This window comes from Cylas formicarius, unplaced genomic scaffold (assembly GCF_029955315.1).
Source record: "Cylas formicarius isolate icCylForm1 unplaced genomic scaffold, icCylForm1.1 PGA_scaffold_6__28_contigs__length_40554024, whole genome shotgun sequence".
In the NCBI taxonomy this organism is placed as follows: Eukaryota; Metazoa; Arthropoda; class Insecta; order Coleoptera; family Brentidae; genus Cylas; species Cylas formicarius.
In genome coordinates this window covers 717,309-738,582 of record NW_026844347.1, presented here as the reverse complement: position 1 = coordinate 738,582, position 21,274 = coordinate 717,309, and the positions used below count along the sequence as shown (strand labels likewise).

Here is a 21,274-nt window from a genome sequence, read left to right as displayed (position 1 = left end):
TCACTTGTTTATTAAACACTATTATTTAATATTGTTTGCCAAAAAAAAAATTTTAGTAAAACTAAATCTTTGTAAGATATTATTAAACCAAATAGGAAAGCCACAAAAAGTCTCATATACTACTGACAAATCTTCCGAAATCCTCTTGTGCTGTTGATGAATCGAACTTGCTGACGTTTCGCCAATCTTCCTGTTGACTTCTTGAGAGCTTAACAGTAGCCTGTGGAAGTTTCTTTGAAAAAATAATACGGCTGTGCAAATCGATCATGAACTTAAAAGTTAAATTCGCTCGGCTTTGCAATATCGGATTCCGCTTCATATACCTATATAATATGCCAAAATCGATATGCCATTGAAAGTTGTGATAAATTTTCTTGGCATGGCATGATCGAAAAAAGAAATGATTTTGCAATTAAGGATGTAGAATGTATTAAACCGAAAAGAAGATAACTAAAGCACCGTATTAGTTGCCTCTTTCATCCTTTATATGTTTTTTTTTTTTTTAAATACGGTTTCGCTGAACAAGCCTGCGTTATTTCCTCCAAGTTGAAAATAATACCATTTTTCATAACAATAATTACATGAAATACGTGAAAATTATCGAATGTCGAATTCGTTAATTTGTCTAACGAAAATTTTATAGCGCCAACAGTCGGAAGTTGAAATAATATACACATTGGAATTTCAGCATGAGGATTGAACTGCGGCTGAGTACAATGCGCTACAATAAGTAGTTATTTTTGAGACGTCATGTTGGGGTGTTGCCGCCGCATTTACCCTGTTCACGAGTTCATAGGTATTGACGTATTATGTTATTACAATTCAAGTGTCAATTAACGAAGTTTTAAAAAATGACGTTTAAAGATGGCAAACAGACGATTCCAGAAATTAATGCTTAAAAAATGGAATGTAAATATAATTTTTATTTACGTTTCACATCGCGCGCTCGTGTGCCAAATTCGCAAAAAGAATCATTGTCGTAATTGCAACCGCTCAAATCTTGGTGTTCCCCACCGCCCGATTAAAACCCACTATTTTACGGTGACCCCTTCCAGTCGGTAGTGACAGATAACAGTCGAGCAATGTTCAGGCCGTGAATTCTATCCAAGGCCGATCGTATACGTGTTTCATAATTTTTTAGACGACATCAAAACCTTGACGGTATGAGTAGTGGTTTGGACGTTATCAGCGGCTCTCTGAGAGTCCGTAACAGCACGTTTACTGCGTCGGGAAATTTAAATAATTACAAAAATTGCAAAGTGAATGAAGTGAAAGGATGTCCAAGTATTATGTCCCCAGAGACCAAGAGATTGTTGCCGCCAAATACGGAGACTGTTCAGACGAAACCGTTTCCTATCCGAGGTAAGCTAACATAAATTTGAGAACCATTACTGAGTTGCTGAGCTTTAGTACAAGATGACGTTTTTTCAATAAATTTTACCATGTTAAATTTGATTGAGAGATAAACAGCTGCCAAATGTCAATGTTATGGTCGAACGGCTTGCGGCGGCGGCGCATCTCTGGAACACAGTTGCTAAAATTAAGTATTTTTCTTAAAATTGCTGAAAAAATGTGACTGGTTTCTTTGGTTAAATATAATCTATATTGATTGCAAATATTTTATGTACTGTTGCTGCTGGTGATAAAACTTTAATAAATACATTGCAGGCAATCGAGAAAACTTGAAAACGAATTTTTAAATGTTTTGCCAAATTCGGTACATTTAAACCGGCAACACTGTACTAAAGGCACGTGGTTAGCGATAATTATTAATTTAGATAGCTGCTCTGATATTGCTTTATTTTACTAATATTGTGCTGCAGCGTCGAACGCCGATTTAAAAGCGGTGGTGAATTGTCTACTAACATTTTCTAAAGATCGGACAGCAAAATTTAATCAATAACAACTATATTAACATATCTAAATAAGCATAAATTCTTACGAATGTCTGATTATGTATAAGTTCTTATTAGATAATTTTGATTCGTAGATTTTATTACTCCAGGTGCAGAGCAATTTTGTATAGAATACCATGTTCCACTTCTTTCCATTTCTTAAAAAAATTACTGATTAACCTTTATTAGTAAATAACAGGGCCTGTGGACGGTTAGACGCAGCGTGTTAAAATCATTTTTTGTAGAGCCAGTTTTGCTGCTAAATGGTTTTAGTTTCGATTTTCTTTGTGATTTTAGATTTTTTTTTGGAAAATTTGTGTGACCTATGATATAAATGATTTGCGAAATATGTTATAATGAAAGAAAATCTTGAATAGCTATGTTAATTTTCAAAACCTCTTGAAGAAATTCTGTACCTCGATCTGTAACTACAACTATATATATTATTAAGAGTAAAATGCTAAAAAGTGCAACCATCAACGAAAGTAAGTATTTTAAATTACCCCAGCTTCAATGCGCTACAAATTACTGAACTATGCTGATAAATGAAGGGAGTTTAATTTATTTACAAGCAGGTATCCCACATGCAAGCCTTTGCTATCCATACATCAGTGTTTGAAAATCAAACATCGACATCGGCGACATTTTGTTTAAAACGAGGTTTGATATAAAAGATTGAGTAAATTGCATGGTATTTTTTAACTTAATCGACAGTTTCCAAGAACTGTATGTATAATATTGTTAATTTTGTATTGGTTACATTAAAATCTAAAGCTCTTTTACACGATGACCAGGGTTGCGGCTGTAGCAACAAGGTGTGTTTCGTAAAGGAAAACTGCTTTTAGTCAGCATTTGATCCGTTCGAATAACTTGTAGGTATTGTAAAAAAAACCTATAATTTGGAGATTAGTAATCAAGATGTTATTTTACTTCTTTGTTTATAATATAGTTCATCGATAATCATTGGTAAATTTTTGGTTATGGTAAATTTTTAATAACAAAGCTATTTTGTTTGATTATCCATGTGTTACATACTATACTTTTTTTACTACTATTAGTTTTTGGGTACATTTTCTTCAGAACTGAAGAATACGTTGATCGAGTTATATATGACTTGACCGTCACAAGATAAACGTCAAAACATCTGATCGCGCGAAACCCTAGATTGAAAGACAAAAATATCGTCAATGTTTTAAACCCACAAAAACACGCGATAGGTTCCAAATTATCTGGATCAATATCATTTCAATTTTTTAATTATTGAAATAAAAAAAAAACATATGAATATGAACTGAGTGTTTGATCTCCCTTTCCTCTCGAACTTCGTATCCGAAAATCGAAAAAAAAAATCACGCATATTGAAGCAGGTTTTAAATAACCAGTTAAAGCAGCTTTAAAATGTAAAATTTGTTTATAAAGAGATGATAAGTAGGCAGTGTCGGTTTGCCATAAGTTTTAATAATTATCATTCATTAAACATTTTAGACCCCATATAATATATCTATACAGATTGTCGATCCAGGATCTATTATAAGAAACCGTTGATGCGACATATAGCAGCTGTCTCGGGTGTCATACCAGTACTGTTGGAGAAAACCATGCAGCTAAAATATTTTCGAGTTATCGGAAGTAGGTAGCAATTTACAATCCACACCAACTATGCGAATATCAATAATTTTCAAAATATTGTAAATTAATCATTTTTAGTATAATTTACCAGGACGATTGAGTCTCATCGACTATTAACTTGTTAGATGTTGACTATACTTTTGCTGCATTTAACAGAACACTTAAAAAAAAACAAATATCTATGCAGTATTTGTTAGGTATAAGTCGAGTTAAAAGTAGAACGGAAAACATTTTCCATACGGGTACTATGTGCACTATAATCACAGAATAGGCGCTATCTTTGACTTGGTTTTATAAAAATATCGGAAGAGTTTAATTTTAATTTACCTTGAAACTCGGGACGTCCCGTATCACTGCTCGCATACGTAGCGAAAAATTTTAGTAGCCTAAAAGTTGTCTCGCAAGCAATTACAGTCTATTCGCGTAAGCCGTACGAAATCACGTGTCAAACCTTGGAAATCATATCGAAGTATATTAAGTATTTAGTTTCATTATCCCCCCGCCTGTACAAACCTATAAAACGTGAAATTTTAAGTGTGTTTTTAAAAGTTGAAATGCCTCTAAATGGTTTCTCCGGAATTACAGTTTCAACCGACGGTCATTTTTATCGCTCTTGCAGGTTGAATTCTATCAGAATAGGTACGTATTGGTTGCCCACGAGAAACTAAAGATCCAGATAGGATCGATCGGTTTCACTTAAAGTTGATATTTGCCAGATATAATTTGATCGGTACCAAGTATGTACATACATACGCAGCCGGCATTTTGTATCTAAGCAGCATCGTATCAATTGCGGCGCAATTTTTGAGTCGTTTAAAGTGCAAATGTGAATATGTAAAGGCGAAATTGAAAGAGTTGGTGACATTTACAGTATCACTGATGTTTCCCTTCTATCCAGATCTATTGAAATCTGCCATACATTTAGTTAGATCAAGTAGTTGTTCAAGTTCAAAACACGGCCGCGGGGTGCTACTGACGTTTCCGGTACTTTAGTCACGGATTTTTGAGTAACACGTCACGCCACACGTCACTCAAAGAATATATGCTTTCTGTTTTGCAAAAATGCACATAAAAAAAAGTATAGTATGCAACACCTTGATAAACTCGTGACTAAATTTGTTGCATAACATACTATTTACATCTATCCCTTCTACGCTTTAGTACGGACCTAATTCCAGAATCAGTTGTATGTGTTTTGAAAAAGGTTGTAGAAACAAATTCTATTAGCCCATTTTCACTCTAGTAATAATATAATATAATATACGTATAATATGGTGCATTTGAAAGGATGATTTCGTAAATTGTTGATTTTAGGGAAATTTTCTAAAACACGATTTTTATTCTTTAAATGATCTTAAAAAATCACAACGGTACCTTTGCCGGGTGGTGGTCGGTGGAAGCATAAACTTTTATGGGATAATATATTTTTTTATATTTACTTAGGTTTTCTAGTTTGCTCTATGGAACTAATATATTTTAGACGGTACAACGTTTTAATGTAAACTAGAAAATCGGAAACGCAGAAACTTAGAACCTTTCGAATAACTGCTCCATTATTGTTAACGAGATGGCGTTTCGTAGTTAACTATGTCGATTTATCAAAATAATTTGATTTTTAAGATTTATTGTGATCATTTCGAAAACGTTACGACCTCGCTCACTTCTACTTGGTTATTTCTATGTCCTGCATCATTTTAGCAGCAATTAAATTGCTTTTCAGAATTTTAAAATGATGTAATTTCCTAAATAATGCCGATTAGTGAAGTAAAATTGATACCTGGAAGTTTTTTGACATGTGAAATTTGTATTCTTAATTTAGCTTTCAGTTGTAGGCGGAGCTACATACATGTTTTTTTCTCTATCAAAAGACTTTTGTACGACCCTGTATTATATTTTTTGTTAACACAAACGAAAGGAGGAAGGAAGGAGAGGAGGTCTTATCAGAAGTCGCCAAGGGCAACTGTTTTGAGATATTTGCCTTTGACCGTAAATGAAATATCACTCGAAATTTGGCTATAGAACAATCCGCACGGCTATCAAATTTACTGAATAGATTTTTTTCGTAGCTAACTCTTAACAAATCTTTTCTTCTCTTATTGTCACAAATTATAAACAGTTGTTCCTGCTCCTTACAAGAATGCAAATACGCATATTTGGACAATGCTGTACGTCAGACAGGACAGGATTTTGAAACCGTAACAAATGGGAGACCCTACTTTAACAATAAATGTCTGTCCTGAAAGCAATAAAAATTAGACGGTAATTAGTCGATTTTTTTTAGTGCTAACCAACCGTAGCTTAAGACGTCAGCTTCGTTACCCACGGTCGTGAGCAACTTCGAACGTTTTCTGTATTTTAGTCACGGGTTTGGAAGCGATCTTATGTTTGTGGTAGATTTTAGCTTTAGATTAGTGCTGATTTGCAGAAATATGTACTCAAATTATTACACATTCGCTCCACAGCAGTCCGGTCGTGCCAAAACGCGGTATTTAGCAAGCGTGTTGCATAAGACACTATTAAAATTACTAGCTAACTAGTAGGAATAAATCAGACTTATTTTAATTAAGTAATTAACAAACATAAACGATGGCCAGACATTTTTTGAAAATTTGTTGACACTGTTTTCCCCAATATATATACCCATGGACTGGACATCCAATTCACTAAATATACAATTATCAACTAAGTGGGTGGTACATATACAGGGTGCTTCACATAAGATGCTTGCTCGGAATCGTGTAAATCCTTAGACGATTTTAAGATGAAAAGTTTTAAGATATTCATGTCTTAAACTTTTTTTTGTATTCATTGATTCGCAAGAGCTTTTAAAATTCGTAACTTTAAAATGCCTATTTCTTCAGTTTTCTTGAAATGGATTTAGAGTAGTTTTGGTGCATCTAATTACAACTTATACGAAGTTGCAGCGAGTTGGTAATTTTTGTAGTAGTTTTTTTGTTGGCAACTCAAAATTTGGACGGAGTTGAAATTGGGTTAGAAAAAAATTTATTTTGCCGAAGTTTGTGAAAGTAAGACATTTTATGAGTTTTTTTTGGGTATGATAAGTCCAAATAATCAGCATATAGGTAGGTTAGATTATTTTGAGGTTACTGATAATAACTTAGTTACGAGATTATTTTTTAGAGGTCGAACACTACATGCTTGTTTTGATTTGTGTTTTGAGAATCTCCCCGTCCATATTCTCGTGAAAAAATTGCAGCAACTAGAAAAGGCAGCAACCCTCAGCGTCAAATTGCATCAACGTTTTGCAATACGAAAATAAAACTTGACATATACCTATTACAACGACGCGTTGGTATGTGACGTGAGATAAGCTCGTTTAAGCGGAAAATGATAAAATTTAATGTAGCTAGTCGGCATTTCCAACGAAATTTGATATTATATCATATTATCGTCATAGGTTATGTTTTATTGTATGGCGTAAGAAGTTGTCCGTGACTTGCTTATTTAGCAGTTTAACAGTTTTATTAGCGGTGGTATAAAAGCACAAATATACATCAAGTATATTTTTTAATTTATGAACAGAACAGATTAAAATCAAAATTGATAAATATATTTTGTATAGAGTCATGGATTTAATGTACGAACCAGTTTTTCAGAAAATAAAGAGAGCACTCAGTTTTGCTTTAAAGCTCGACCCGAATAGCGGTATATTGTTTATTATATATTATATACAACATTTTGCATATTCTCCCCTTTATAATGAAACAATTTTTTGGCCAACAATGTTTGTTTAGTTTTAAATTGTTAAAAACGTCATACAATTTCCCAGCCCATACAAATAATAGCATCTAACGAAATGTCAAAATATCAGCAATGGTTAAAATCTAAACATCCGATTGCTCCCAAACCCGTAACCCTTTAGCGGAAATGTCCGCAGTAGCTTGAACAACTACTTGGTCTAACTAAATCTGTGGTAGCTTTTAATAGATCTGGTTATATTAGGCACATCAGTGATGCTTCCTTCTTTTTCCTTCCTTAATTGCGAATTAACATATACACTTCAAATAACTTAAAAAACACCCGATCGCTGCCAAACCCGTGGCTCAAACAGCGGAAACATACGCAGTGGCTCACGACCGTGGCTAACGAAACTGATATCTTAAAGTTACCGTGCGTGCCCTTGATCGGTGCATAATTGGGTATTGTAGAGTACCAAATATTATGAGGGAGGCTATATGTATTTTTTAAATTTTTATCACTTTATTATTTATCTTTAAAAGATATATACATAAATATAGAAAGTGCTAGCCGAAAATAGCAGTGCTATCTATGTTATTATTGACTGAGATGGTAAAAAATTATAGGTTAACCATTTAATTCTAGTGAAAAAAAATAAGCGCCCGTTACATTCCCATAAGATTTAATATATAATATAGATTACGGCTTTTAGCTGTTTCCGTTCTCATTAGGTTTTGTTTGTGTTTTTTGAAACTACTTCATTTTGTTCAAGTTTTGTATTCAAATTAACATACAGAAGTCGAAAATAGAAAACGAAAACGGTTTCCACTAAATAGACTCTAGTTTTAAAACAAGTTGCAACCTTTAGAATTTACTAGGAAGTAAGTGAAACCGGAAAAATAAAAGAAGAACTGTCGCAAAACACAGTAGCTAGCTAAAAGTTGCAAATTTGTTTTTAACACGAGATGGGCACTGGATGTAGTTTCGTTAGCAAACTTGCCGTAGTTGCTTTAACAGGTGAATTTTTAGTCATTTATTTTATAAAATACGATTACATATAGTTACGTGATCTGCATATATCGCAACATCTTTTGGTACTATTGCAATTTTCGCACTGCCTGCCTTGCCTTTATATCTTCAGCCATTTTGGAGAAAGTATTGTTAATGAATTCATAACATTTAAGTCTTTTCCAAAGTTTTTTAAAAGATGTTGATGTTCAGAAAAGAGCAGAATTTTTAAATTTTTGTAACGACTAAATCAATTGATAAAAATACGAAAATACTGATTCATTTTTTATTTATAAATAATGAATACAAATATATGATATTTTATATTCCTATGTATTATCATACAAATATGACAAAATTAAATTAAATTAACAATTTTCGTTAATACATGAAAATACTTTATTTATATAAGTAATCCCATTTATTGTTCTATTTATATAACTCGATGAGTCAGTATTTATTTATAACACAGATCCTGAATTAGTTGTAAATGCTTGACTTACCCAAAAAGAAACTTTCCTGTGCCGATTATATATACTTTACTGCAATCATATGCAGCACAAGAATTTACCATTAAAAAAATATATTAACGCCAGCAATAAATTATTTGATATATCATTGTTAGTTATACCTAACGTTACTGCAGCAATAGGCGCTCGCACTAAACTGACAACAATAAATTGCTGATGTAGCCATTCTTTTTGGTTTATACCCCCGTTATTTATAACCTGGTTAATTTAAATGTTCTGGAAATTAAGAAAAATATATGTGTATTAACATTCTCTCGGTGGTTGAATTTTGAAAATTGCCTGTAAAAATGGAATTGAACAGCCAAAGTAGGTGATATACAGTGAGCCTTCAGAAACCCTATATTTAGTTTATAATAAGAAAAAACCATTAATAAAATATTTCAAGTAGCACTTTCGTAAACTGAAAATATTAAACTTTTTTAAACTGATAGCCACTTAAAATTCCTATAAGATTAGAATGGGCTTTTTTTTTATATAATTGAGATACGAAATATAGCTTATTGTTACACTTTCCTGTAAGTTTCGCGTACATAACTTAATTCGCAAGTAGTCAGGGAATTATTTTTTATTTATTAGTAACGCGTCGTAAAGCAACACAGATCGTAAATCCTGATCAGTTTTCGAATAACTAACCCAATCAATTTCACAATCACCGCCAAAAGGATAGCAGCCGAAATTTACCATTTATAACCGTAAAAAACACATGAAACGTTTTCAATAGACAAATTTAATTATGAATGCTAGAAAAACTGAATTAAAAGGAAATGGATATATTTTAATAAATTAACTTTATCATAATTTAGTTTTGCATGGGAGCATATTTTCCTTTTACCCAGTTTTCTTATAGTATAATTCATTTGTTTCTCGATAAAGTATAGCTTTCAATTTTGATATTATATGTGGTGCTAGTTGCGTTTAAAGGGATCGTTACATTGAAATTGTATGGAATATGGAACCTTAATATAAACAATTTCGTTTTTTGTTATAGTTATAGTACTGTGAAATAAGTATCTCTATTTCTTTATTAACGCCATAATTCTACATGTTATTTGAAAATATACGTACTGGTATTTATCTATGTATTACGAAAATTGCCATAATTTATAGTTAATAAAGTTTGTTATCGTTGCCGGAATTGCATGTTCGATATATTTTAAACACTTTGACGTAGTAATCGAAGTTGTGCTATCACAAGTGGAAGCTGCTAATGTTCGGAAAGAAATTCAACAAACGGAAAATTTTGAAATTATCAAGGTGATCGAAGAACGCCGACTATAAATACAGAATTCTTGCTTATTTATGAACTGTTAAAAATTTAATAGGCGTTTATGTTTTGTATACTTATTTGTGTATATATCCACCTTTACTTCTCAAAAATTTAGCCAATCTTTCATATTTATTCTGCTTACTGCTGATTACTTTTCATATTTCGCTTTTACGGTCCAAATCCCGCTGCGTATTAAGTCAAAAACATGACAGATCTCCTAAAGATGTAAACCTGGCGCATCCTCCAATTGTTCGAATATAGTTTCTGCGTTGGGCCATAAATATCTCCTTGTGGATGGTTAGCCATCACGGTCTTTCAAATATTTTGTTATTAACATATTTATTCCCATAGGCATATAGGAGAACATACAGGGAGTTAAAAATACATACATACATACCTGCTATAAAGCTTTTAGATTTTTTTAAAATAACGTTCTGATTAAGTTGATGAAATGATGAAAAATAATCACATCATACAAATATTAATTATTACAAATGCCATCAAACTCATTAAATTAATAATTTTGGAGCCATATATATTTCCTAAGTAAGTATCCAAACTCCATCTGTATGGAAACTTGCACCCTAAAATTTTAATCAATCAAGAACTAATAAAATGCAATTTTTACATTTTGTGAAACTCGATAATCTATCAGTGTATCAATTCATAAAATAAAAACTGAAAAAAAAATTAATCCCATTTTATTTCGCAAAAAAGACCCCCTATGACCTTTAAGCGAATTTTAAAAAGTTGCACATAAAATACTGAATGCTCATTTGGGAATCACCTGAAAAAGTTTTTAAGAATTATTAAAATCAAGATATGATATTTTCTTTTATATTCAGATTCTTAAAATAAATATTTGATCGTTGTCAAGAGATGAGGAAATCTCTGGGTAAATCCGTTTCGACCAACGTGACTCTTTTCACGTCGAGCAGACACGTAGATCGAATGCGCCAGGCCTTTTCGCATCGTTTCTTAAAGTTGCGCCAGAGTTGCACCACGTCAAGCAAATTATCGAAAACATTACTGAAATGAACAAATTAGGTAGATTCCGAAGTCCATGCGCGTCAATTTAAAAAAGTCGAGATAACAATTATTATTCTTGCGTTCTCCATTACTTGTTGATTGCAGTAAAAAGGGTATCACGGGGTTTAACAATAATAGAAAACTTATAGTATTAATAATGTTTTATTAATTCCAACTACTTATTGGCACAAGAATACTTTCAAATTTGCGTTTTATTGTCATAGTGGTAACTTGTTCCTTCAACCAAGTAGTTTTGCTGTAAAATAAAAATAAAATAAACCCCTCTCACCCCTTTTGTATTCGTGTCAATGTAGAAAATTGCGCTGTTTAGCAATCATTTTTGTATGGCTGCATTTTAATCTTTCGTTGGATTGAGTTTCCTCCACAAGCATTTAATTTATAAATTTTCCGATGTTGTGGGTATCTTTTAATAAATTAATTATATTTTATATTATTATACAAATGTTATACAATAAGTTTAGAAATATTGTGCATCCCTTTCCACCTTTTTTAATAAGCGAACAATTTTCATATAGCTTACTAAAGTTCTGCAATACACAATATATTTGAATTATTTCGACGGACGAACCAGTAGCTTTCCGACGAAAAGTACAACTCAATGATGCAGTCATATTTTCTCCACTTTTGTCCATTTAATTATAAAATTATCATCGCGGTTCTTTAACATATTTGAAAGTAAATATTAGGATGTGTAGAAGACACGAGATTTTAATAAATGCCCTATCATACATACATATTCCTTATTTTGAAAAAAATGCATTCCAATTCAATCTTAAGTAAATAAGTAAATTGGCATTAAAAAATCAGGATCATAGTTAGCAGAGAGTTTTTTTTTATATATTAAAACCTCGTATACCAATTTCCGTTAGTAGATTTTACTGTATACACACTTAGTAAGTATATTATTATGTCCCTTATACATTAATATGTTATATTCATACTGCCATTTTTAAATTAGTACTACTCTTGATAATAAGCCTTATCGGGATTTATGTTTTCGAAAATCTGAACGGTTTATCTTAAAGACGCAAATGGCAAACGTGCGTTAAACTAGTAACAAAGTAAGTTGCAAAAATATGCCGTCCGCGTTGACCTACACGAATCAATCTTTGGGTTTGCATGTAAACGAAGAAATCAACGAATCAGGTGACTATTGCTAATCTCGATTTCTGACATTAAGTCAGTTGATCGCAAAGAGTTAGGTATATATCCAGTATTCTAGGTAGCTGTAGCTAAAACTAACTCCAAGCTGCAAATTATTAACATTATTAACAAGATTTAGGAGAGCGGTGTTTTATGTAAATGTCACATAAAGGTGGGTTCGCAAAGGCTTTCGTTTGTGAGCTACAATGTGTTTGCAATTCGAAGAAGTTTAATTGTCGAAAATACTTTTTTCCAATAATTGACTTTACTCCAATAAATTTAATCAAAAAATAATTTTAGATATAAAACAGATATATCAACTGCTTTTATTTGATGAAATATACATATATAAAAAATATTGAATTTTGGAGAAACTGGTCGTGTGCCGTTTTTCCTTTCAAAAATATTCAGTCCAAACCTCTCGCGTGTGACTAGATGTGTACCAAATTGGATAAAATGGAAAGTAATACTAACATATTTTTTTTAAAAATCTTAGAACTTAACTTATATCTTGGAAACGAAGCTGTTGAGGAGAGAGGTTTAATTGACATTTGTCAAATATCGGATATTTATTAAAAAACATCTTATGCTGTTGCAACGACAATAAAGTAAAGATGTCCATTGTCTTATCCCCAAATACGAAGGAACGAAGCTGTCGAGGAGAGAGGTTTAATTGACATTTATCAAGAATCGGATATTAAGAAACATTTTATAATGTTTCAACGACAATAAAGTAAATATGTTGTTCATTGTCTTATCCCCAAGTAGTTAAAAACTATAAAACTAACAAACGTACTATTCGGTAGCAAGCCAATATCCTAATTAATTTAATTGGCGGTATTCACGTGGCCAACGTGTGGAAATACGTCACACATGGACACTGTGTGCACGGACACCCGCTACGAAAATAGGATTTCTCCCACTATATAATTAGCGAAATTTTTGTTCGGTAGTCCCATGTAAAATTTGCCGTCCTTCGAGTCCCCTCCGTTGGTTGAATGAATAACGTTTCGTGCCATTCAATTAATTGGAGTTCGATTAAAATGAGCCACTATCAGTTTAAAACCAATATGCGTGTGGCATTCCTCAAACATTAATGTGCATCGATACACATACCCAGCAAAGATTAGATAAATCAATTGATAACGCGACGTTAAAATTGTGTTTGACGACGGACTCGGATTGATTTTTAATTGGGGAAAGCGGGCTGCTATTTGCATACTTAAGGCTTGGTACATTGTGCTAAGTTTCTTTAAATTACTTAGTGGTGTAAGGACAAAGTTAAGAGTGGCAAGGTGCACGATATTTCAGTGATAAAAGAGTCAAAATTGCCTTGGTAGTCATGGTGATGAGAAATCAGAAGCCGGAGTTCACTAGGGCGGTATCGATAAGAATTGGTTAGTTAGTTTCGTTGAAATTTGGCGGTTTGGTTTTGGTAAAAATATTTTTCAAGTAATATCGTCGACGTCACAAAAATGTATGTATTCCGTAAAAACGCTGTGAGTGCAGCTTGCAATTGCATCTTAGTCTTTTGGAAGTAGTTAAATTTTCGTTTTTCTATAATCAAGTATTTCGATTAGGGTGGTTCGAACTATAATGGAGAAACCTTAACAGCGTGTTAACCAGACAAAAATGAGTCAAAAATTTTATATAAACTTGGAGTTGTTGAAATATTGCGAAAAATCTTTTTTTTTCTATTTTTTGACGAATGAAACTTCCCTAGTGGGAATATGCCTTCACACTTTACAATAAAACTCTAAAGAGTGTGAGATGAACTTACAGAATATTAACTACGTTTTTTAAGATATATATAAGATAAATACGGTATAACCGTTAACAACGATGGCTGTGTAAAAAAGTACAGATGATATATCTAAAATTTTGAATAGTCTCAAAATTATAGAACGCGGTTTTTATATCGTTTTAATTAACTTATATTCGCATATCATTCAAGCGCCTCTTGTTTACCGTGCATCAGTATAATGTAATAAGATACTTTCTAAACATAATATTGATCAATGTGTGTAGAATCCGGTAGTTTTTCATTATTAAGATACCTTGTGATACTAACGGTTTCAATCTAATAGAAAAATCGTGGCAAATTTTATAATCGATCGAGTTATTGACCCACATAGAACGAAAATAAGTGCAGAAGGAAAATATTTGGCAACAAAATTGAAATCGAACATTTTCGACTTGGTCGGTTGCCATCCGTATATTTTTTGATAAAAATGGAAGAAAGAAGAATTTCACCTTCGATCACGTATAGCTGCGTTTTTCTATGATTAACATAAGATTTAAAAAAATTTAACTAAGTTTTAATTTCTCCAGAAATGTGGAAAGGAGCTTTTTTAATAAGATTGCGGTGATCTTCAATTGTTATTTATATTTACTCATTGCTACTATATAGAGGTTTTGCCTATACTGATACAAAACCCGCTATCAACCAATAAGACCTCCCGACGTTCGGCAAACGAACATGGATGTGAACAGTTGATCAATTCGAGAGGTTTTAGTTTGAACTTGGAATTTTTTCGGCAAGATTTTCTCCAAATCTATCTAGATCCCGTTAGATTTTAATGCCCCCAAATTGTACACACCAAGCTGCACTTTGCTTAACTTTTTCTTTACCAACAGAACTATCTTCACACATTTAAATCGTTTTCTCTCTGAAAATTTAATTAATTACATTTCTGTCAGCGGCTGTGTTAATTTTTGGAGGTCGTCAGGTGGTTGAAATTACTTCCGCATTCGCACATTAAATTCTCAAAATAGGCGAGGCCTTTACTTAGTATCCATATTATTTATTAAGAATTATTGCCTGGGCTTCAAACTGTTAAAAATGTGACACAAGCTTTGGTTCGTAGAGCGGTCATAAATGACAAAAGCGATCAAATTCAAACCGCAAAATGATTGTTTTTATTAATTTTTCAGGAGAACGTGCAAATTATGTCAACAGTCCACATGTCATCGCCATGGTCGGATTACCCGCCCGAGGCAAAACTTATATTTCGAAGAAGCTCTCGCGTTACTTGAATTGGATCGGAATCAACACCAGAGGTGCGTATAATATTTTGGTATTTAATTTTTTCGGGTATCGCAAAAATTATTCTGCTTTTGTCTACGGTGACCCAATTAGTTCATTTAAATGAGAACAGTCACATCGTAATAATAACAAAATAATTTCCTATACTAAACATTATTCTTCTCTCATATCTTTGATTATCTGCAACAAGCTTGCTTATGCGGATGACCTAAAACTATATCACTGCATTAATACCGACACCAGGCAGGTCAACATCAATAATGTCAGTCAGTGTAAGTGTAATGTGGCTCCTTACCACCCCACAAAAACTTCTATAGTCTTTAATTACAGTATGGATGGTACTATCCTCACTAGACTTGCCAGGGTAAAGGATGTGGGGATTTTATTTGACCAGACGTTCTCTTTTGTACCTCACATTACTAAAATGGTTTTCAGTGCATGGCTCGGTGGTATGGTCACCAATATATAACTGCCACGCTCAGTCCATTGAGAGTGTGCAGAGGAAATTACTAAAGTATCTACTGTTCAGGAAGCAGGGTTCCTATCCTGAGCGGGATATTGATCATGATCTTCTACTTTCTACTGAGTAGGTTCGCTGTACTGCGTCTGAACTTATGCAGAGACTTGCAATCTGTATCATTTCTCTACAAGCTAATTACGGAATCGATTGACCGTTTCTTCTGGAACAATTAAGTTTTGGTTAGTTGTGCCGCAACCAGTATCCAGTTTCAAAACCTATACAATATGTGTGTTTCCTTCAACAAAATATACCCTGTAAATATTTCATATGATTTATGTTTAATATTTCCTGTAATTTGGTCATGTTACCTGTTGGAAATAAATTGCTATTATTAATGCGGTTGTCACATTAAAATTTTATTAATTATTAAAATATCTAAGGTAACATATATAAGAAGTATTTAACGTCAAGTATTTATTTATAAGGTATCGAAAGGTATAGTGAATTCGCAACACAAATTTTTACCTTGTCATATTGATAATAATTTTGTGTGTTTGTTTTTTGTGATTATAGGTTTTAAATCAATGAAGTCAAAAGTAGTAAAATTTAATAAAAACTAATAATAATACAACATATACGAATATTCTTTCGCAAAAAAGCTATGGAGAAACTAGTGAATTTTAATCCGGTATGTTTACGGGGGCAAAGTTAAGCTTTTCCTTATGTTGACTAATGACATTCAGAGGTTTTACGAATGCATTGTCTGATCTTCTGTGCATATAGTTAATTGGTTAACAGCGTTTCGAAAATAACATATTTCTTAGATCCTTTGATAGTTTTTCACTAGTTGATTGATATCACAAGTGATTTATCTAATTCGAAAATTTGGAAAAATTTCTTTATTATGACACTTATGCCTTTGGCAACATATGGGAAACTGTTTTTTTATGTTTGATGTTAACAATTTATCAATATTGTTTTATCAATCACATCTGCCCACTTTCTATAGAAAATACGTTTCCCCGGCCTTAGAACTCTCATCGTTTATGAATATTAAAAAGTTATGAATATTGGAAAAAAGAAACACAAAAAACATAAAAATATGAAACTGTGTTATTATACTAGGAAGCTTCAGAATCATCACTCTACCCTGTACGCTATTTTTTGTACATTTTTCATAATTTTATTTAATACTAATAAAAATAAATTTGAAAATACTCAGCTCTTAAAAATATTTTCCTTATTTTGATAAATTGCTTTAAGCAAACTGCGTATATTATACAATACGGGTGGTTTAGCAGACAAATTTCTTAATTTACTACTAATAGATCCGTGCTCTAAAAGTCCTCGATTTTTTGTAATATTTTTAAGTATTTATAAGAATGCATATTTTCATTTATGGAAATTGTAAAATGTCTCTAATCCTTATTGTTTATTTGTTTTTGATCTGTACGGTATCCTTCTTCTACTAAAGTCATAATCTGCGCCAATACTAGCAAAATAACGGGTTTTGAGCTCATATTGTTAGCAATACAAAACAAAGAGGTCAAGAAAACTCGGTGATGTTTAGGGTGCAGGTCCCTTAATAAAATTTTTCGATTTTGCGATCAACCGCGATGCCCTCCTGAAATTAGTCGTGGATATTTTAACCCATATTCTAGAGGTATTTTTTGTGAAGATTTTACTTTGATTATATAAAAATAGAGGACACATATATCATCTGAAGCTAAGTAGTTCAAGATATATGAATTAGAGTTTTCCTTCACAGTTTTCAACTTGGGAGAATACAGAAGGCACGCAACGACCGCCTATCAGAATCACGATTTTTTTCGGGCGGACAATGCTGAAGCTATGGCCATACGGGCGCAATGCTGTACGGAAGCGCTTCAAGACGTTTGTCACTGGCTCGAGTGCGGCGGAGAAGTTGCCGTTTTCGATGCCACGAATTCGACGCAAGAGAGGCGAAAAGTTATACAAGAATATGTAGTGGAGAAGATGGGCTTCAAACTGTTTTACGTCGAATCCATATGCGACGATCCTCAGATTATTGAACAGGTGCGAATGTTCAACAAATGGTTTGGGTTGTGTTTTCCGAAAAAAAAAACATTGTTTTCAGAACATAATGGAGGTAAAGGTGAGTAGCCCTGACTACACCAACATGGACAAAGAAACTGTTTTGGACGATTTTTTAAAAAGAATACAACACTATCAGGAAAAGTACGCGCCGCTGGACGAAGAAAAGGAAAAAGAAGTTTCCTTTATGAAAATATATAATACGGGAGAAAAGGTTGTTGTACACAAGCACGAAGGGCACGTACAAGCTAGGATTGTTTATTATTTAATGAATATTCACATCACGCCGAGAACAATTTATTTAACCAGGGTGAGTGTCTCTCAACCTAACTCTGTTGCATCAGATAGCGTAATTTTCTTTTAGCATGGTGAAAGCGAGCACAACTTGGAAGGCCGCATAGGTGGTGACTCAAACTTGAGCGCTAGAGGCATTCAGTTCGCGAATGCCATCTCGGCATATATTTCGGAACAAAAGATTGAGGGTCTTAGAATTTGGACGTCATGGTTAAAACGTACTATTCAGACTGTCTCTGGTTTAGATGTACCTCAGGAAAGGTGGAAGGCTCTTAATGAGATTGATGCTGTAAGTCATAAATTTGATTTTTAATTCATTATTCTCCTTTTGCCAGCATCACGAAGTAACATCGGTAAACCGCGCTCTACTATGTTTTCTAATACGAGAGGGTAATAAAATGTTAATTCGCAATGACAGCGATCATTAAATAGGGTGGACAATTTAAACGAAAAAGCAGATAATGTCGTTTTTCTCTATTAAAAGTGCTTTTCTATTTCTTCTCGCCCGTGGGTGGAATGAAAACATCCTTTTTCATTTCGGACATTATTTTGTCTAAGGTAGATATTTTTTTTTAATTATTTTAGTTTCCTATGCTTCTCTTTGGTGACCCGATGTGGCCGCGTTTATCCTCGTGCACAAGCCGGTATATTGTGTTTCTGTACTCATTTTTAGAAAACGCAGTTTTACTAATCTAGTTTTTTAGCAACAAATTCGGAAACGCTATTGTAACGGTCAGGCAGGCAGACGACCAAGTCAACTTCTTAGTCGTGTGCCTGCCAACATTGACCATTGACAATCATCATATTGCGCCTATGGCATATGGTTAAGACTACTAAGTTTTACAGTTCAATAATGATTTATCTCTCTCAAATCAAGAGGCAGTGCTGATCATTTTTACGTATAAATTGTGCCACTTTCGTAATTTAACCGACCCAGTATCGTTTTTATATTGAGTGAAGGAACCTTCAAGATTTTCTCTTATAAGCCCCATAGAGGTTTTAATAACAATAGGCATATTTCAGGGCGTCTGTGAAGAAATGACTTACGAAGAAATTAAAGAAAAATATCCTGAAGAGTTTGCATCTAGAGACCAAAACAAGTTTGCATACAGATATCCCAGAGGCGAGAGTTATGAAGACTTGGTAGCTCGGTTAGAGCCCGTAATAATGGAGCTGGAAAGACAAGGGAATGTTTTGGTGGTGTCTCATCAGGCTGTTTTGAGGTGCTTGTTGGCATACTTCTTGGATAAATCCGCAGGTAATTTACGGGCCACAATGCTATTTTTTCCATTCCCCAAAAAAATCTAGGCGTGTTTTATTTATCCAAGATTAATTGTTTCTGAGCTACAACTTATCTTCTGCCCACACTGTCCAATAATTTCATGATTAGGTTTGCTAAAACTAGGAATTAATAGAAACTTTGTTTTTTTGGATTGAAGTGTTGAGTGACAGTTGTTTTATTTATTCCAACTAAACAAGCGCCTAATATTTATGGGTTGACATAGTTCATATTCTAAATACAGATGAGCTATGAGATTCCGGATCGCCTGTTCTGTAACCCTATCAAAGTCAATATCCAAAGGATAGATGAGTCGCAATAGATCCAATCACGTTCAACAGTTAGAAATGTCGAAGCTTTTAGTTTATGCTATGCTGTCACCATAGGTGTAGCTTACCGATGAACACTGAAAATTCATGACAGTCAACAGCCCAAAATACTTTTCATTTGGTAGAATGACGACAAACAGCAAACAACCAAATTCAGCATCCAAATTTGAAATTCCAAAAATCCCAAAGCATCTGTCTCCTCTGATAGGTCAAAATTTTCACGCATCCTAGTAAAAGGAAATATATGTTTGTCGGGTATGTTGAACATTCATGGTCTGGTTTTAAAATATCATGGATTTTCGGTTACGTTGTATTCACTCTTGGCTGCTAATACATAAACACTGAGAAAACTATATTATAGTTATAAATTTATTTGTAATGCTTTGCAGATGAACTACCGTATCTCAAAGTACCTCTTCACACGATAATTAAACTAACCCCCGTCGCATATGGTTGCCGAGTTGAGCACATAAAATTGCCGATTGATGCAGTTGACACCCACCGCGCTAAACCAAAGGTAAATCACTAAATCTAGGAAGATGGTGCATGAAATGTCGCAGACTGTGGTAAATCGTAATCGTTTGAAACCTGTTTCAGGAACCGGGCCAAGTAGTAACCACTGTACTAACACAAGATGTGTCCTAAAAAAAGAACTCGAGTGCTTCTCACTAGGACACTTCTAGATATATTAACCTCTCCAAATAGTTGTGTTCTTATAGATATGTAGATATATTTAAAGTTTTTTTCAAAATTTGTCTCTCTTTCGCTTGATCTGTTTTGTATGTTTCATTGTTTGGGCGTTCTCCTCAATTAATCATTTCTAGTAATACTTAAAATTATTTTGGTACCTAGAAAATTGTTGACATGATTATTAATTTGCGTTTCCTGAGATATTTTTCGTAATTTGCTAGTAGAACTCGCATCTCGAAATTTAAGCACGCAAACAAATAAAGCATAGAGAACTAACCCTTTTTTTATTTCGTTCATCTTGCTCTCTTCTTGTTTTCAATCTAATTTGAAAATTTCTTCTTGCCATTTTAATTACTATACTTTCATGTGAAAAATTCTGTCCAATTCTTCTATGCTTGTACCAAAATTCAAAATTATTTAGAATTGCAATAAGTAACTCGCTTTTAGTAAATGGTGTAATATTAATGATATATATTTTTCAAGGTTCCTGGTGAGCTAGAAGAGAAATTCATTCGCAAAAATACGGTAAAAAACCAAAGCAACTCGACATAAAAAAAATAAATTATTTTGAGAAATGACTGAGTACAGGGTGCCTAAAAAACAACGGACGACCTGTGAGATGTCGATCTTCATTCATGTGATTATATCCATTTAAAATTAAATTTAACGTGTCCAAAGATTGGTTTTTAGGAGATAAAACAATTGAAGTCAGCGTTGTGTTTGTAAAACAGAATTTGAAATGTGCAATTTTTCTTGTATTTTTTTGTCCTGTTTTATTTAAAATTAAAATATTGTGAATGCTGCTAAGTGTTTCTATTCTTATGTCTAGTAGGTAGGAATAATATAACTTGAATTGTATATAAATGTTAATATATATTCTAT

General features: G+C 33.1%; 1 protein-coding gene across 5 annotated transcripts; it reads left to right on the top strand.

The window, feature by feature from the left end:
• The first annotated feature begins 809 nt into the window (after positions 1 to 809).
• LOC132703667 (6-phosphofructo-2-kinase/fructose-2,6-bisphosphatase) lies at positions 810 to 21,231 on the top strand. 5 transcript variants are annotated; one of them, XR_009619115.1, is made up of 9 exons: positions 811 to 1,362; positions 15,156 to 15,281; positions 17,496 to 17,782; positions 17,844 to 18,110; positions 18,165 to 18,383; positions 19,118 to 19,352; positions 20,092 to 20,219; positions 20,876 to 21,029; positions 21,083 to 21,229. XR_009619115.1 is itself a non-coding variant. In XM_060673062.1 (8 exons), the coding sequence occupies exons 1-8, from the start codon at positions 1,164 to 1,166 to the stop codon at positions 20,345 to 20,347; spliced, it is 1,509 nt and encodes a 502-aa protein (XP_060529045.1). In that variant the 5' UTR covers positions 810 to 1,163; the 3' UTR covers positions 20,348 to 21,231. The 5 variants fall into 5 exon arrangements, 4 of the variants coding, with proteins under 4 accessions (XP_060529045.1, XP_060529043.1, XP_060529046.1 ...); XM_060673062.1 differs by having other exon boundaries at positions 810 to 1,362; positions 20,300 to 21,231; XM_060673060.1 differs by having other exon boundaries at positions 812 to 1,362; positions 20,876 to 21,231.
• Positions 21,232 to 21,274: the final 43 nt, after the last annotated feature.